At 47.8% G+C, this 17,910-nt stretch overlaps 1 protein-coding gene across 1 annotated transcript in view; it reads left to right on the top strand.

The window, feature by feature from the left end:
- rab43 (RAB43, member RAS oncogene family) overlaps positions 1-17,910 on the top strand; it is a 38,372-nt gene that overhangs the window by 1,388 nt on the left and 19,074 nt on the right. The window contains exon 2 of the mRNA XM_038812021.1: positions 6,262-6,445. Coding sequence (XP_038667949.1) covers positions 6,262-6,445 — 184 coding nt within the window. The remainder of the gene's footprint in view (positions 1-6,261; positions 6,446-17,910) is intronic.

The raw sequence follows: 17,910 nt of genomic DNA, 5'->3' as shown, positions 1-17,910 counted from the left end.
CTAGCCCGCTCGCCCTCCCTCCTCGCCGCTCGCCCTCCTCCCTCGCCCGCTCGCCCTCCCTCCCTCGCCCGCTCGCCCCCTCCCTCGCCCGCTCGCCCTCCCTCCCTCGCCGCTCGCCTCCTCCCTCGCCGCTCGCCCTCCCTCGCCCGCTCTCCCTCCCTCCCTCGCCCGCTCGCTCGCCCTCCCTCCCTCCCTCGCCCGCTCGCTCGCTCGCCCTCCCCCTCTGTCGCCCGCTCTGTCACTCTCTCTGTCACCCTCTCTCGCTCTCTCTGTCGCCCTCTCTCGCTCTCTCTGTCGCCCTCTCTCTCTCTCTCTGTCGCCCTCTCTCTCTCTCTCTGTCGCCCTCTCTCTCTCTCTCTGTCGCCCTCTCTCTCGCTCTCTCTGTCGCCCTCTCTCTCTCTCTCTGTCGCCCTCTCTCTCTCTCTCTGTCGCCCTCTCTCGCTCTCTGTCGCCCTCTCTCTCTCTCTCTGTCGCCCTCTCTCGCTCTCTCTGTCGCCCTCTCTCGCTCTCTCTGTCGCCCTCTCTCGCTCTCTCTGTCGCCCTCTCTCGCTCTCTCTGTCGCCCTCTCTCGCTCTCTCTGTCGCCCTCTCTCGCTCTCTCTGTCGCCCTCTCTCGCTCTCTCTGTCGCCCTCTCTCGCTCTCTCTGTCGCCCTCTCTCGCTCTCTCTGTCGCCCTCTCTCGCTCTCTCTGTCGCCCTCTCTCGCTCTCTCTGTCGCCCTCTCTCGCTCTCTCTGTCGCCCTCTCTCGCTCTCTCTGTCGCCCTCTCTCGCCCTCTCTCGCTCTCTCTGTCGCCCTCTCTCGCTCTCTCTGTCGCCCTCTCTCGCTCTCTCTGTCGCCCTCTCTCGCTCTCTCTGTCGCCCTCTCTCGCTCTCTCTGTCGCCCTCTCTCGCTCTCTCTGTCGCCCTCTCTCGCTCTCTCTGTCGCCCTCTCTCGCTCTCTCTGTCGCCCTCTCTCGCTCTCTCTGTCGCCCTCTCTCGCTCTCTCTGTCGCCCTCTCTCGCTCTCTCTGTCGCCCTCTCTCTCTCTCTCTGTCGCCCTCTCTCGCTCTCTCTGTCGCCCTCTCTCGCTCTCTCTGTCGCCCTCTCTCGCTCTCTCTGTCGCCCTCTCTCGCTCTCTCTGTCGCCCTCTCTCGCTCTCTCTGTCGCCCTCTCTCGCTCTCTCTGTCGCCCTCTCTCGCTCTCTCTCGCTCTCTCTGTCGCTCTCTCTCGCTCTCTCTGTCGCCCTCTCTCGCTCTCTCTGTCGCCCTCTCTCGCTCTCTCTGTCGCCCTCTCTCGCTCTCTCTGTCGCCCTCTCTCGCTCTCTCTGTCGCCCTCTCTCGCTCTCTCTGTCGCCCTCTCTCGCTCTCTCTGTCGCCCTCTCTCGCTCTCTCTGTCGCCCTCTCTCGCTCTCTCTGTCGCCCTCTCTCGCTCTCTCTGTCGCCCTCTCTCGCTCTCTCTGTCGCCCTCTCTCGCTCTCTCTGTCGCCCTCTCTCGCTCTCTCTGTCGCCCTCTCTCGCTCTCTCTGTCGCCCTCTCTCGCTCTCTCTGTCGCCCTCTCTCGCTCTCTCTGTCGCCTCTCTCGCTCTCTCTGTCGCCCTCTCTCGCTCTCTCTGTCGCCCTCTCTCGCTCTCTCTGTCGCCCTCTCTCGCTCTCTCTGTCGCCCTCTCTCGCTCTCTCTGTCGCCCTCTCTCGCTCTCTCTGTCGCCCTCTCTCGCTCTCTCTGTCGCCCTCTCTCGCTCTCTCTGTCGCCCTCTCTCGCTCTCTCTGTCGCCCTCTCTCGCTCTCTCTGTCGCCCTCTCTCGCTCTCTCTGTCGCCCTCTCTCGCTCTCTCTGTCGCCCTCTCTCGCTCTCTCTGTCGCCCTCTCTCGCTCTCTCTGTCGCCCTCTCGCTCTCTGTCCGCCCTCTCGCTCTCTCTGTCGCCTCTCTCGCTCTCTCTGTCGCCCTCTCTCGCTCTCTCTGTCGCCCTCTCTCGCTCTCTCTGTCGCCCTCTCTCGCTCTCTCTGTCGCCCTCTCTCGCTCTCTCTGTCGCCCTCTCTCGCTCTCTCTGTCGCCCTCTCTCGCTCTCTCTCTCTCTCTCACACACACACACACACACACGGACTCTCTCTCTTCTCACACACTCCGACTCTACTCTGTCTTGCTCACGCACATAAATTTGGCTTGTTAAATTGATCATCTTAAAACACAGCATTCCCCCACACCCCTCACAAAAGCTGTAACATTATGCTCCCGGTGCTGTAAGCCTGCCCCACGAGTCAAGGATGAGTCATTTGGACTTTGAAGTGTTGACAAAATAAACTTCTCCCCTGCTCCTATTGTGTTCCTTTTAAACGTCTGCCTTCACACAGAGAGGAATTGAAATGTGTTTTATATTAGGCTGTGGAGCACCCGAGGTGACAGGAAAATAAACCATATTTTAAAACTCATCTCTAACAGGAAATCGAAAGTTGGCATTTCAACATAGATTTTTTACAGTTTATGTCATGTGTTAGTGTAGATTCGTATGTGGATATTTGATCATCGGTAAGTGTTTACCTGGTCTCCCTCAAAAATGTGCAGCATTTTGGCAGCATGGTGGCAGAAGGAAAACCAACCAGTGACCTCCAATTAGTTGCACATTCATAAGTTAATAGACACGAGTTATTGAATAAATAATTCAAAACAAGTAATATAAACTGTCTATTGTGATGTTTCAAACTAAACTTATCTCACTTATGAGAATACATATATGTTGCGAATTTGTCTTCACATTGACTTTTATTAAAAATTGCATTGTGTTTTTGACTTGCATTCTTCACACTCACCGAGTGGGTTGGGGTGGATAGGGGGAGCGGAGAGCACATGGTGATAGATCTCTTCTAGCAACTCAATTTTTTAATAAGTTTAGTTTCTAAAATCAATTTAATTGTCCTTTTTTTGGTTTTAAATTGGATGTAGATGTCGTATATTGTTAATCTCATGCTTCAAAACAGTGTGTATAATATCTTGGTTTGAATCAAATGGTTTCTGAATAATTTTAGTTAATATGTCATAATACAGCCAGCTAAACTACCATGCTTTGATATTTGAGCTGCCTCTGACTTGGCTGTTCCCCAACCAATGACCAGCATGAGGAGGCAGTGGACTACTAAACCAGAGGCCCAGGCCGGCAGGTGATGGAATATAAACTCAATAAAATATTTGGAATTCAAAGTCTAATGATGACCATGAAACCATTGTCGTAAAAACTCATCTGGTTCACTAATGTCCTGTTGGGAAGGAAATCTGCCATCCTTAAGGGGCCTCACGGTAGCATGGTGGTTAGCATCAATGCTTCACAGCTCCAGGGTCCCAGGTTCGATTCCCGGCTGGGTCACTGTCTGTGTGGAGTCTGCACGTCCTCCCTGTGTGTGCGTGGGTTTCCTCCGGGTGCTCCGGTTTCCTCCCACAGTCCAAAGATGTGCGGGTTAGGTGGATTGGCCATGCTAAATTGCCCTTGGTGTCCTAAAAAATAAGGTTAATGGGGGGGTGGGGTTACTGGTATAGGGTGGATACGTTGGCTTGAGTAGGGGTGATCATTGCTCGGTGCAAGGGCCTGTTCTGTGCTGTACTGTTCTATGTTCTAAACCCAAAAGATGTGCAGGGTAGGTGGATTGGCCATGCTAAATTGCCCTTAATTGGAAAAAAAAGAATTTGGTACTCTATATTTATTTTAAAACATTTTTTTTTAAATGTCAGCTCCAGGACATCACTGCAGGAGTTCCTCAGGGTCCAAGGGCCAACCACTTTCAGCTGCTTCATCAATGGAAATCCCTTCCATCATAAGGCCAGAAGTGGGGATGGTTGCGGATGACTGCACAATATTCACCACCATTCAAATAATGAAGCAGTCCATGTCCAAATGCAGCAAGACCTGGACAATATCCAGTTTTGGGCTGACAAGGGGCAAGTTACATTCGCCCCACATAAGTACCAGGCAATGACCATCTCTCAAGAGAGGATCTAATCCCCTTTGTTTTTCCAATCCCCTCGGCATTCCATAGCATTACCATCGCTGAATCCCCCACAATCAACATCCTGGGCGTTACCATTGATCAGAAACTAAACTGGACTAGCCATATTAATACTGTGGTTACCAGGGCAGGTCAAAGGCTAGGAATCCTACAGGGAAGAACTCAACCCCCTAACACCCCCCCCCCCCCCCCACCCCCCAAAAAGCCTGTCCACCATCTACAATGCACAAGACAGGAGTGTAATGGAATACTCTCCACTTGCCTGGATGAGTGCAGCTCCAACAACACTCAAGAAGCTCAATACCATCCAGAACAAAGCAGCCACTTAGAACATAGAACAGCACAGAACAGGCCCTTCGGCCCTCAATGTTGTGCCGAGCCATGATCACCCTACTCAAACCCACATATCCACCCTATACCCGTAACCCAACAACCCCCCCTTAACCTTACTTTTTTTGTAGGACACTACGGGCAATTTAGCATGGCCAATCCACCTAACCCGCACATCTTTGGACTGTGGGAGGAAACCGGAGCACCCGGAGGAAACCCACGCACACAGGGGGAGGACGTGCAGACTCCACACAGACAGTGACCCAGCCGGGAATTGAACCTGGGACCCTGGAGCTGTGAAGCATTTATGCTAACCACCATGCTACCCTGCTGCCCAGCAGGCACCATGCTACCCTGCTGCCCACTTGTTTCCTCCCCCTTCCACAAACATTCAAACCCTCCACCACAAACAGTGGCAGCCATGTGTACCACCTAGAAATGCACTGCAGTAACTCACCAAGGTTCCTTAGACAACACCTTCCAAATCCATGACCACTACCACTTAGTAGGACAAGAGCAACAGATACCTGGGAACCCCACCATCTGGGGATTCCCCTCCAAGTCACTTACCACCCTGACTTGGAAATATATTGCATCTCCTTCACTGTCGCTGGGGCAACATCCTGGAACTCCCTCTCTCTTTCCCCCCTCCCAAAACAGCACAGTGGGTGTGCCTACACCTCCAGGACTGCAGCGGTTCAAGAAGGCAACTCACCACCACCTTCTGAAGGGGAACTAGGAATGGGCAATAAATGGTGGAATAACCAGTGATGCCCACATCCTGTAAAATGAATTAAAAATTGAGTTGCACAAGAACTTGCATCTATATAAAATCTTTAATGTAGGGAAACATGTGGCGAAGAACTTTAAAGTCAAGGTGATGGGGGACTGGGAGCCAGTATGGTTTGACGAACGATGATGTTTGCAAGAATTGCTGGCAAGGGAACCCGGCAGCAGAGTATTAGATGAGGTCATGTTTATGGAGGATGGAAGACCAGTCAGGCGAGCATTGAAATAGTCAAGTCTGGGGGTGACAAAAGTATGCGTGGGGATTTTGGTTACAAGAATGCAACATGGTGAGATTTCTACAAAATAAAACAATTGCCATATGTTAATAAATATTGATACATCTCTCAATCTGATATTGATGAATACTTAAGTCTTGCTTGTGGGGAAGAAATATTACGTTTACGTAGCGCCTTTCAGGATCACAGCGCATCCCAAAGTGCTTGCAGCCAATGAAGTACTTTGAAAACATGGGCATTGTTATAATGCAGCAAGTGCAGCAGCCGCTTTACATACAGCAAAATGAAAAGTGCAGTAATGACTAGGTAATCTTTTTTTGTGATGTTGACTGAGGGGTAAGTATTGATCCGGGAAAACTTCGCTGCTCTTCCACAAAATAGGGATCTTTCACGTTCACCTGAAATGGCTGATGGATCCTGGGTTTGATGTCTCAATTGGAGGACAGCACCTCCGAGTGTACAACACCCCATCAGTACTGTTCAAATTCTGGTGTGGAACACAAACCCATGACCACCTAGGTGAGAGTGCTATCAGCTGAGCCACAGCACATGTTTGTGGTTTCAAATCACCTCACATCTGCACATAACAAACCCCTCCCCATCCAACCTTAAATTTTTAAGTGTTATCCTTTATGTATTTAATAAAGAAACTTGGTCTGATAGAAAATGTCAATATGGCATTTCAGTAGCATTTGAAAACATCAGTTTTGAGGAGCAAACAACACTAAACAGTGAAATAACCCAGATAATGGAAAGCCAGCTAGCTCAGTCTTGAATCAACAGTTACATCGATGTTTCATCATCCTTTATCAAGATGTGCAGGATGTAACTGAGTCTCAATTCCACCCGGTAGCCAAACCAACCACAGAACCAGTGTTGAGCAGTGATGTTTCTTGTTTCCTGTTTTTCATTATTCTTCATATGTTTTCCTATTGCAGTTGCAGATATGGGACACAGCCGGACAAGAACGATTTAGGACAATTACACAGAGTTATTATCGAAGTGCTAATGGTGCGATTATTGCTTATGACATTAGCAAAAGGGGATCTTTTGAATCTGTGCCACGGTGGATAGAAGATGTGAAGAAGTATGCAGGTTCAAACATTGTGCAATTATTAATTGGTAGGTTTTCTTCCAGAAAGTTTACATTGAAGTGCATAGGCACAAAATCATGCAAGGACTCATAATCTTGCCTAATATTGTCATCAATAGTCACAGTATTTGCCATGAGTACAGCAGCATTTCTCCACAACTACTTGTTATGTTTAGATGTTGGCCCTTTCTGAAAGTGTAGACGCATCAGTCTTCTACTTTTAAAATAGTTCCTCATTCTAAATGATGCTCGGTGAAAGGAGTATACGAGGAGACAGCTTGCTCAGTGTCATTGTCTCCCAGGTTATACTGTGCTGCCTTGTTTGTGGAAATACAGCCACCATGGGGGTTGCTGTACTGGCTGGCTGGGCCTACACGTTATGTGCACATGGGTTGGGATAGTCCATTCTTTACCAATTTCAGGATGGAAATTAAAAGCAGCGTTAATACTACTCATGATTCTGGGGGAACCAACAAACTCTCCCTCCCTTACTTCCTCTGATTTCCTCCATGCCCTAAATCTCCATTAACCTATGCCTTTTTGCAGTTTTTTAAAAAATGTTTTTATTCTCCATTCTCACATTTTCCTCAAATTCCCACCCCACCCCCAAACAGCAAACGGTAGCAAATACAAAGTCAATCCCCTTAACAATAACAACGATCCCAACCTTCCACCACCCCAAAAAACGGCCCACCTGTCAATATATGCATCCAATAAAACAAACCCTCCCACGGAAACAAAAAAAGAAAGGAGTCCGGGACCGCCCATGATCATCACCCTAGAGTCCGTCCGTCGTCCGTCGTCCCCCCCCCCCCCCCCCCTCCCGGGGTCACCCGAGAATCCACTCCCCCCACACACTCAACTCCGTCCAACCTCCAAAAGAGTACCGTATGTGGTACCCAAGAGTTGTTAAAACCCCCCCCCCCCCCCCTCTGCTCCAACTCCTCCCGCCCACTGCCTCTTGTAAAACTCCTTCCCCCAACCTCGGTTCCTTCCCCCCAACTTTCCACTCCGGCTAGACCATTCGGACCCTGTTCTGACAGGCTCCGGTGGCCGCAGTCCCTCCCCCCACCTCACTCCCGTTACCTGGCCGGTTTAAACCGGCCAGCGCGGAGGCCCCCGCCCGGGTCCCTTTCCCCCTTGCCCGGCCCAAGGAAAGCCCAGAAATCCCCTTTTAGCATGCACACCCCACATATCCACCTCCACCCCAAAGAGCCCTCGCTTCATGTGCAAATCCCATCACTTCCCTTGTCCAAATATATACACCATTGGCTCCTTTAGCCCATACACCCAGACGCAGTGAAACAAAAAAAGAAGAGACAAAAAAGAAGAAAATACAGTCCTGAGGTTACATCGGCACATGGCCATTTCTCAATTTCTCAGTTCTGCCACAGTCCTTCTGCCTTCGTAAACTTCTCCGCTGCTTCAGCCGTTCCAAAATAAAAGTCCTTGAGCTTATAAGTCACCCTCCGCTTCGCTGGATATACAATACCGCACTGCACCGTGCTGATGTACGGTGCTCTCTCCACCCGGTTGAAAGGAGCCCGCCTCCTCGCCAGCTCCACCGTAAAGTCCTAGTATACACTTATACCAGCTCCAGCCCACTGCACCACCCGCATCTGCTTGGCCCAGCACAGGACCTTCTATTTCACACAGTACCTATGGAAGCACAAAGTCACTACTCTTGGTGGCTCACCCGCCTTTGGTACAGGCCTCCCCGACCGATGAGCCCAATCCAGTTCATATCGGAAGGGATCCTGCCCCAATAGTTTCGCCAGCATAGCGGCAAAATACTCCGTCGGCCTCGGCCCTTCAACTCCTTCGGGCAGCCCACAATCCTCCAATTCTGTCGCCTGGACCTGTTTTCCAGGTCTTCCAATTTTCCTCGTAGATCCTTGTTCACCTCTATCGCCTTCCGCATTTCCTTCCCCATCGAGGCAAGTTGATCACCGTGCTGCACCACCGTCTCCTCCACTACCTTCAACTCCTCCCCTTGCGTCCATACCTCTGCCATTGCACTCGCCACCACCGTCGTCACCAGGGAAATCGCCTCCTCCACCTGCACACTCAAAACCTCCCTCATCTCCTTCCTCATCGCCACCAGGTGTTTTGTAAACTGCCTTTCGAATTCTGCAGCCATTACCGTAGTTATTTCTTCAGCCTTCAGCAATGCGGCCTCCCCTGGTGCTCCAGCCTCCTTTTTCCCTGGTGACCCCATGGTGACCTCTCCACTCCCCGACGTGCCCTCAGCTGTTCTTTTACCGGCTGTTTTCTTGCTGATCCTGGACATCATCTTCTACTGTGCCTCCTCCGTGCCTTCCCCCTGCCTTTGCCGCCTCTGTGGACCCTGGGACCGGGCTTAAAGCCCCGAAAATGCCATTCCCGATCGGGAGCCCTCCGTTGCGTCGCCGCCTCCCACCTGCGTAACCGGACGTCCCTCCTTTTTGCAGTTAAAAGCAATATCTGCTGGCTATTGGCAATTTTTTGAAACACTTAGCGACAGGAATATATATTGCTTAAAAGCGATGGAAAGTCCGGTACCCCAGTGCCCATGGTAAATGTGTGAATCTTACTGCATGTGTGGTGTTTTTTTATCTTGTTTAAAGGACCATGCTGAGTACCTGAAGGAAAATGGGTGCATTTGGAAAGTGCGTAAGCAGTTGACAGAATGCCGCTAATTGTCCCTAAGAGCCACAGGAACAAGTTTATACTGATGTGCTATTAAGATATGTTTCGAGGCAATGTTTTGAAAGAAAGCAAAATGTCAGCGACATTTAACTTGGCAACCTGCCCGAGACCAACAGGTTTTCTCTTGACCTGTCCCAGTTTTGTGAACACCTGGCATTTGCATTCCACTCTTCCAGTTGCTTCCAGTCTTGTGGTTTAGGCACTGAGCTACACTCTGCTCCAATAGGAATCTCCAACCCTTGCAGTCCCTTGGCAGCAGCATCTTGAAATCTGCTTCACTAAATTGCTTGTGGTAACACCACCACAATCCCTTGTGATTCTTGATTGAATGATGGTCTTGTGATCACTCCGAGATACCCTTTAATCTCCTGATCTGTTTGTTGTGTTTTCCAATTATATTCAATTCTATAATTGTAATGATTGAAAGTTGAGTGATCTGCAGTTGTAATTTCCTGAAGTGTATTTTATGTGAGCTATTACAGCAGGGAATAGGCCCTTTGGTGAGAAGGCAGTTAGATGAAGATTTATCTATGTAACAGGCAAGCTTGGACAGCCGAAGGGACTTTCTCCGTTTCTTAATGTCCATTTGGTCAATTTTCTTCCTTGTTGCATCTGAGGAATGTTCTGTTCCCAAGTAGTGCACAGAAGTATGGGGAGAGGACATCTGTTGTAGCAAGGCTTCGTACCTGATGGACTGCCAAAAGAGTTTCGCGACTTTCCAAAGTTGGCAAGGATATCTGCATCTGGAGCAGGCTCGGACCCAATGCAGAGGGGTAAGAAGGGGTACTTTCACCTTCCACCCCTCCAACTTTACTTTCCTATTCCCGCAGTCATGCGACAGCCAAACAGAGGCAGGTCCAAGGTAGCTAGCTGTGATTTTTGTCCTATGGTTCACAACAGTAAACCAAGAATCGATTGTGGACTAAGGTAAATTATTTCCCTCTCCAAGGGCCTCTGGCTGCTGATTTACAGGAAGATCCCCAAGGCATGATTCTGGTACACTGCATCTCTCTGATGTCCAGTGTGATCTTCTTGCCTTTAAATCTGGACTAATTTATTAATTTTCTTTTAGGGACTTTGAGTTGTTTAAATGCATACTTTTGGAAACATTCTCTTCATTTACTCATTGTCCTTCACTTGGGCAGGCTAGGAGAGTGGGCAAAGAAGTGGCAGATGGAACACAATGTGGAAAAGTATGAGCTTATGTACTTTAGAAGGAGGAATGGAGGCATAGACTATTTTCTAAATGGGGAAATGCTTAGGAAATCAGAAGCACAAAGGGACTTGGGATTCCTTGTTCAAGATGCTCTTCCAGTTAATGTGCAGGTTCAGTCGGCAGTTAGGAAGGCAAATGCAATGTTAGCATTCATGTCGAGAGGGCTAGAATACAAGAGCAAGTATGTACTGCTGAGGCTGTATAAGAACATAAGAACTAGGAGCAGGAGTAGGCGATCTGGCCCCTCGAGCCTGCTCCACCATTCAATGAGATCATGGCTGATCTTTTGTGGACTCAGCTCCACTTTCCGGCCCGAACACCATAACCCTTAATCCCTTTATTCTTCAAAAAACTATCTATCTTTACCTTAAAAATATTTAATGAAGGAGCCTCAACTGCTTCACTGGGCAAGGAATTCCATAGATTCACAACCCTTTGGGTGAAGAAGTTCCTCAGTCCTAAATCTACTTCCCCTTATTTTCAGGCTATGTCCCCTAGTTCTGCTTTCACCCGCCAGTGGAAACAACCTGCCTGCATCTATCCTATCTATTCCCTTCATAATTTTAAATGTTTCTATAAGATCCCCCCTCATCCTTCTAAATTCCAACGAGTACAGTCCCAGTCTACTCAACCTCTCCTCATAATCCAACCCCTTCAGCTCTGGGATTAACCTAGTGAATCTCCTCTGCACACCCTCCAGTGCCAGTATGTCCTTTCTCAAGTAAGGAGACCAAAACTGAACACACTACTCCAGGTGTGGCCTCACTAACACCTTATACAATTGCAACATAACCTCCCTAGTCTTAAACTCCATCCCTCTAGCAATGAAGGACAAAATTCCATTTGTCGTCTCAATCACCTGTTGCACCTGTAAACCAACTTTCTGTGACTCGTGCACTAGCACACCCAGGTCTCTGCACAGCAGCATGCTTTAATATTTTATCGTTTAAATAATAATCCCGGGCTTTGGTCAGACCCCATTTGAAGTATTATGAGCAGTTTTGGGCCCCGTATCTAAGGAAGGATGTGCTGGCCTTGGAATGGCTCCAGAGGAGGTTCACAAGAATGATCCCTGGAATGAAGAGCGTGTCATATGAGGAACGGTTGAGGACTCTGGGTCTGTACTCGTTGGAATTTAGAAGGATAAAGGGGAATCTTATTGAAACTTATAGGATACTGCGAGGCCTGGACAGAGTGGATGTGGAGAGTATGTTTCCACTTGCAGGAAAAACTAGAACCAGAGGACACAATCTCAGACTAAAGGGACGATCCTTCAAAACAGAGATGAGGAGGAATTTCTTTAGCCAGAGGGTGGGGAATCTGTGGAACTCTGCCGCAGAAGGCTGTGGAGGCCAAATCACTGAGTGTCCTTAAGACAGAGATAGATAGGTTCTTGATTAATAAGGGGATCAAGGGTTCTGGGGAGATGGCAGGGGAATGCGGATGAGAAAAATATCAGCCATGATTGAATGGCAGAGCAGACATGATGGGCCGAGTGGCCTAATTCTGCTCCTATATCTTATGGTCTTCATAGACCTGTGATAAGAAAAACAGTGGAATACTCAAAATCTTTTTTTATTGTTAGATAATGCATGAAAGGAACTGCACATAAGTTTGGAGTGACATTGTTGACTGAAAACAGATTCTTTTATAGATCATTCATAGCTTTATGATCAAAGAGACACCTACAGTCTTGCTAATAAAAAATATTTCTACCTACCTCACTGTATAGCTGAATAAAGTGTTTGTTGGATGTAGCTAACAACTTAAGGGGGGCTGTATGGTGTGAAGTTGCCAGGGACTCCTCGTAGAGCTTAGCTGTTAAATCACTGACATATCAGTTTGTACTGGTGAATGTCCATCTTAAATTACAGCCATAGATCCTAAAAAAACTCATGAAGGCTGAGGAAACTGAACTTTAAGATAGTACGTCTACTTGAGTTACTGGCAATGTTTTTGAAACCGGGTGTTCAGTTAATTGTGTTGTAAGCTACCCGAGCTGGTCCATTGACCTTGAGCATGTGAGTGCTAATATTTAATGCACCCAAAACTCAACTCTCTGAACTCTTGGACAGGTGCGAAAACATCAGGTGAAAGTTGCATAGAACTCTTCTCATTGACATTAATTTTTTTTAAAATTTAGAATATACAATCATTTTTTTCCAATTATGAGGCAATTTAGCATGGCCATTCCACCTACCCTGCACATCTTTTGGGTTGTGGGGGTGAGACCCATGCAGACACGGAGAGAATGTGCAAACTCCAGATGGCCAGTGACCCAAGATTGAATCCGTTCCTCGGCGCCATGAGGCAGCATGGCTAACCACTGGGGCACCGTTCCGCCATCTGATTGTTATTGAAAAGGCAGTGATAAAGTTATTGAATAACAAAGAGTAACATGAACATAAAAAAGGTGTTCCAATGCGCTGCCTGTGAAATATTTTACCTTAAAATTAAACTGTCAGGTTTGTAAGTGTAGTTATACTGCAAGACCTGAAGTTGTCTCAAAAGTGCAACTCTTCTAAAGCTGGTCTCACCTACTGCTAAGCCCAAACCGTTGCTGATTTGACTTTAGTAATGCCGGTACTAAACTTTTTATCATACAGTTGAAGACACTTTGCATAAGACCAGACATACAGCAGGTTTCCATTTTAAGTTTCCTCTAGCTCTGTTTCGCTTTAACATAGCAGATATAATAAGACCAATATGTGCACTTAGTGTCAGGACATTAGTTTTAACGTTATTAAACCTCAACTCCCTTTCACTGCCACTTTTACCCCTCCAAGGGGGGGGGGGGGGGAGTGATAGGCAGGGTGGGTTTGCAAGGTAAATAGTGGGTGGGATGGGACTTGAAGGGAATAGCACGTGCGGGGTATTGCACAGGGTAAACAGAAGGTCAGCCAGCGAGAGCAAAGTAGAAAGCAATTTCTTTGTTTTATATTTTTAATATTTTAAAAGTTAATATGAGAATTTAGGAGTATTTCAATTTTCGGAGCATAAAATGTTTTATTTTTTTCTAATGAGAAATGTTCTACAGAATGTAACACTAGCTTTTAATATTGGTTGTAATGGGAACATCTGATTTGCTTAGAAGTTGTTTCCCTTAAAAGTTGCACTTTCAGAAATGCAACAACAACGTTTAAGTGAAGAATTCCTGTACAAAACAGCTTGCTTATAGAACATACAACAGTACAGGGGCAGCACGGTAGCATTGTGGATAGCACAATTGCTTCACAGCTCCAGGGTCCCAGGTTTGATTCCCGGCTTGGGTCACTGTCTGTGCGGAGTCTGCACATTCTCCCCGTGTGTACGTGGGTTTCCTCCGGGTTCTCCGGTTTCCTCCCACAGTCCAAAGATCTGCAAGTTAGGTGGATTGACCATGTTAAATTGCCCATAGTGTCCAAAATTGCCCTTCGTGTTGGGTGGGGTTACTGGGTTATGGGGATAGGGTGGAGGTGTGGGCTTGGGTAGGGTGCTCTTTCCAAGAGCCGGTGCAGACTCGATGGGCCAAATGGCCTCCTTCTGCACTGTAAATTCTATGAAAAATACAGCACAGCACAGCACCTTCAGCCCACGATGTGCTGACCATTTATCCTAATCTAAGATCAACCTAACCTACACCCCTTCAATTTACTGCTGTCCATGTTTCTGTCTAAGAGTCGCTTAAATGTCCCTAATGACTCTGACTCCACCGCCTCTGATGGCAGTGCATTCCACATACCCACCATTCTGTGTAAAGAACCTACCTCTGACATCTCCCCTATAATTTCCTCCAATCACCTTAAAATTATGTCCCCTCATGACAGCCATTTCCACCCTGGGGAAAAGTCTCTGGCTATCCACTCCATCCATGTCTCTCATCACTTTGTACACCTCTATCAAGTCACCTCTCTGCCTTCTTCGCTCCAGTGAGAAAAGCCCTAGTTCCCTCAACCTTTCTTCATAAGACATGCCCTCCAGTCCAGGCAGCATCCTGGTAAATCTCCTCTGTACCCTCTCCAGGTATCCACATCCTTCCTATAATGAGGCGACCAGAACTGGACACAATATTCCAAGTGTGGTCTAATTGGAGTTTCATAAAGCTGCAGCAAAACCTCGTGGCTCTTAAACTCAATCCCCCGTTAATGAAAGCCAACACACCATACGCATTCTTAACAACCCTATCAGCCTGGGTGGCAACTTTGAGGGATCTATGTACGTGGACCCCAAGATCCCTCTGTTCCCCCACACTTCCAAGAATCCTGCCTTTAACCCTGTATTCAGCATTCAAATTCGACCTTCCAAAATTAATCACTTCACATTTATCAAGGTTGAACTCCATCTGCCACTTCTCAGCCCAGCTCTGCATCCTGTCAATGTCCTGCTGTAACATGCAACAACCCCAACACTATCTACAACTCCCCTAACCTTCGTGTCATTGGCAAACGTACTAACCCACCCTTCCACTTCCTCATCCAAGTCATTTATAAAAACCGCAAAGAGCAGAGGTCCCAGAACGGGGTAGCACGGTGGCGCAGTGGGTTAGCCCTGCAGCCTCACGGCGCCGAGGTCCCAGGTTTGATCCTGGCTCTGGGTCACTGTCCGTGTGGAATTTGCACATTCTCCCCATGTTTGCATGGGTTTCACCCCCACAACCCAAAGATGTGCAGGGCAGGTGGATTGAACATGCTAAATTGCCCCTTAATTGGAAAAAAATAATTGGGTATTCTAAATTTATAAAAATAAAATAAAAAAATAAATAAAGAATATCCCTTTAAGAACTTTGTTGAGGGGCAGCACGGTAGCATTGTGGATAGCATAATTGCTTCACAGCTCCAGGGTCCCAGGTTCGATTCCGGCTTGGGTCACTGTCTGTGGGAGTCTGCACATCCTCCCCGTGTGTGCGTGGATTTCCTCCGGGTGCTCCGGTTTCCTCCCACAATCCAAAGATATGCAGGTTAGGTGAATTTGCCATGCTAAATTGCCCTTAGTGTCCAAAATTGCCCTTAGTGTTGGGTGGGGTTACTGGGTTATGGGGATAGGGTGGAGATGTGGGCTTGGGTAGGGTGCTCTTTCCAAGAGCCAGTGCAAACTCGATGGGCCGAATGGCCTCCTTCTGCACTGTAAATTCTATGAAAAAACAGATCCTTGCGGGACACCACTGGTCAACGACCTCCTGGTGGAATACTTTCCATCCACTACCACTCGCTGTCTTCTTTCAGCCAACCAATTCTGTATCCAGACAGCCAAATTTCCCTGTATCCCATGCCCCTTAACTTTCTGAATGAGTCTACCATGGGGAACCTTATCTGCCTTACTGAAATCCATATACACCACATCCACTGCCTGACCTTCAACAATGTGTCTCGTCACATCCTCAAAGAATTCAGTGAGGCTTGTGAGGCATGACCTGCCCCTCACAAAGCCATGCTGACTATCTTTATCAAACTATGTTTTTATAAATCCTATCTCTCAGAATCCTTTCCAATATTTTGCTCACCACAGATGTAAGACTGATGGATCTGTAATTCCAAGGGATTTCCCTATTCCCTTTCTTGAACAGGGGAACAACATTCGCCTCCCTTCAATCATCCAGTATTACTCCAGTGGAGAGTGAGGACGCAAAGATCATCGCCAACTGTGCAGCAATCTCCTGCCTCGCTGCTTGTAGTAACCTTGGGTACATCCCGTCAGGCCCAGGGGACTTATCTATCCTGATACTTTTCAACATTTCCAGCACATCCTCCTTCTTAATATCAACCTGTTCAAGTCTATTAACCTGGTTCATACTGTTCTCATGAGCAACAAGGTCCTTCTCTCCAGTGAATACTGAAGCAAAGTATTCATTTAGGGCCTCCCCCATCTCCTCAGACTCTAGGCACAAGTTCCCTCCACTATACCTGATCGGCCCTACTCTCACTCTGAGAGTGTAAGAACAAGTGTAGAACAGCTTGGGGTTTTCCCTAATCCTTCCCACCAGGGCTTTTTCATGCCCACTTCTAGCTCTCCTCAGTCCATTTTTGAGTTCCTTCTTGGCTACCTTGTAACCCTCTAGTGCCGAGTCAGAGCCTTGCTTCCTCAACCTTACATAAGCTTCCTTCTTCCTCTTGACTAGAAGCTCCACTTCTCTTGTCATCTAAGGCTCCTTCAACTTGCCATTCCTTCCTCGTCTCAGTGGGACAAACAATTCAGCACTCGCAGCAAGTGCTCCTTAAACAATCCCCACATTACTGTTGTGCATTTCCCCAAGAACAATTGTTCCCACTTTATGCTCCTCAGCTCCTGTCTAATAGCAAGTATAATTTCCCCTCCCTCAATTAAATACCTTCCCATACTGTGTGTTCCTATCCCTCTCCATGACTATGGTAAAGGTCGAGTTGTGGTCAATGTCACCGAATATGCCCCCTTCCCCTATGATGTGTTGGGTATGCTGGGTCTGGAAAGACTGTGTTTACCAGAGCAGTAAGATAGACAGGCTACCAACACTTGTAGAAGTACAACTCTGTTTTATTTAACTATGAGCTGTTAAACATACTTGCACTGTGGGTCAACACTATGTTAGGTTGACTGAAGACCTATGGTTAACCTGACCAGCCTATACTGCTAGCACATGGTAGATGTTCGTACTACTGACTGTGGGCTCTGTCTGTTTCAGAGGCTGCATCCCAAATGAGCGGGAAAACTAGTGCCCTCTGGCTTTATAGTGACTGTGCCCTGTCTGGTGATTGGCTGCTGTGTTGTGTGTGTCAGTCAGTGTGTGTCTATGCACCATCATATACTTGTGTGTATATTATGACACCCTACTCGGCCTATCTACATATTGAGTCAGGAATCCTTCCTGTACACCTGACAAATCTGCTCCATCCAAACCACTTGCACTAAGGAGGTTCCAGTCAATATGAGGGAAGTTGAAGTCACCCATGACCGAACCTGGGACCCTGGCGCTGTGAAGCAACAGTGCTAACCACTGGATCATGTGATCCACTATTTCTTTAGGAGCAGGAGTTGGCCGTTTGGCCCTTCAAGCCTGCTCGGCCATTAAATATGATTATGGCTGGTCATCCAATTCCATAATCTGTTGCTGTTTTCTCCTCATATCCTTTGATTCCTTTAGCCCCAAGAGCCATATCTAGCTCCTCCTTGAAAACATACAATGTTTTGGCCTCAACTGCTGCTGCGGTAACAAATTCCACAGGCTTACCACTCTAGAGTGAAGAAATATAATCATAACCGGCTCAATCTCTCTCCTCGCATAATTAGTCCCACCATCCCAGGAATTTGTCTGGCAAACCTTCGCTGCACTCCCATCTAGAGCAAGGATATCCTCCTTCAGACAAGGAGACCAAAACTGCGCATACTATTCCAGGCGTGGTCTCCCCAAAGCCCTTTGTAATTGCAGGAAGACATTCCTGTTCTTGTACCCTAATTCTCCTGCTATGAAGGCCAGCATACCATTTGTTTACCACCTACCTGCTTGCCTTCAGTGGCTGGTTTACAAGGACACCCAGGACTCATTGCACATTCCACTCTCAATTTATAGCCATTCAGATGATCTGCCTTCCTCTTTTTGCTAGCAGAAGTGGATAACCGCGCATTTATCCACATTATACT

The sequence above is a fragment of the Scyliorhinus canicula genome, chromosome 11 (assembly GCF_902713615.1).
Source record: "Scyliorhinus canicula chromosome 11, sScyCan1.1, whole genome shotgun sequence".
Classification (NCBI taxonomy): domain Eukaryota; kingdom Metazoa; phylum Chordata; class Chondrichthyes; order Carcharhiniformes; family Scyliorhinidae; genus Scyliorhinus; species Scyliorhinus canicula.
Note: the sequence above shows the minus strand (reverse complement) of the source record. Positions and strands in the feature narration are given on the sequence as shown.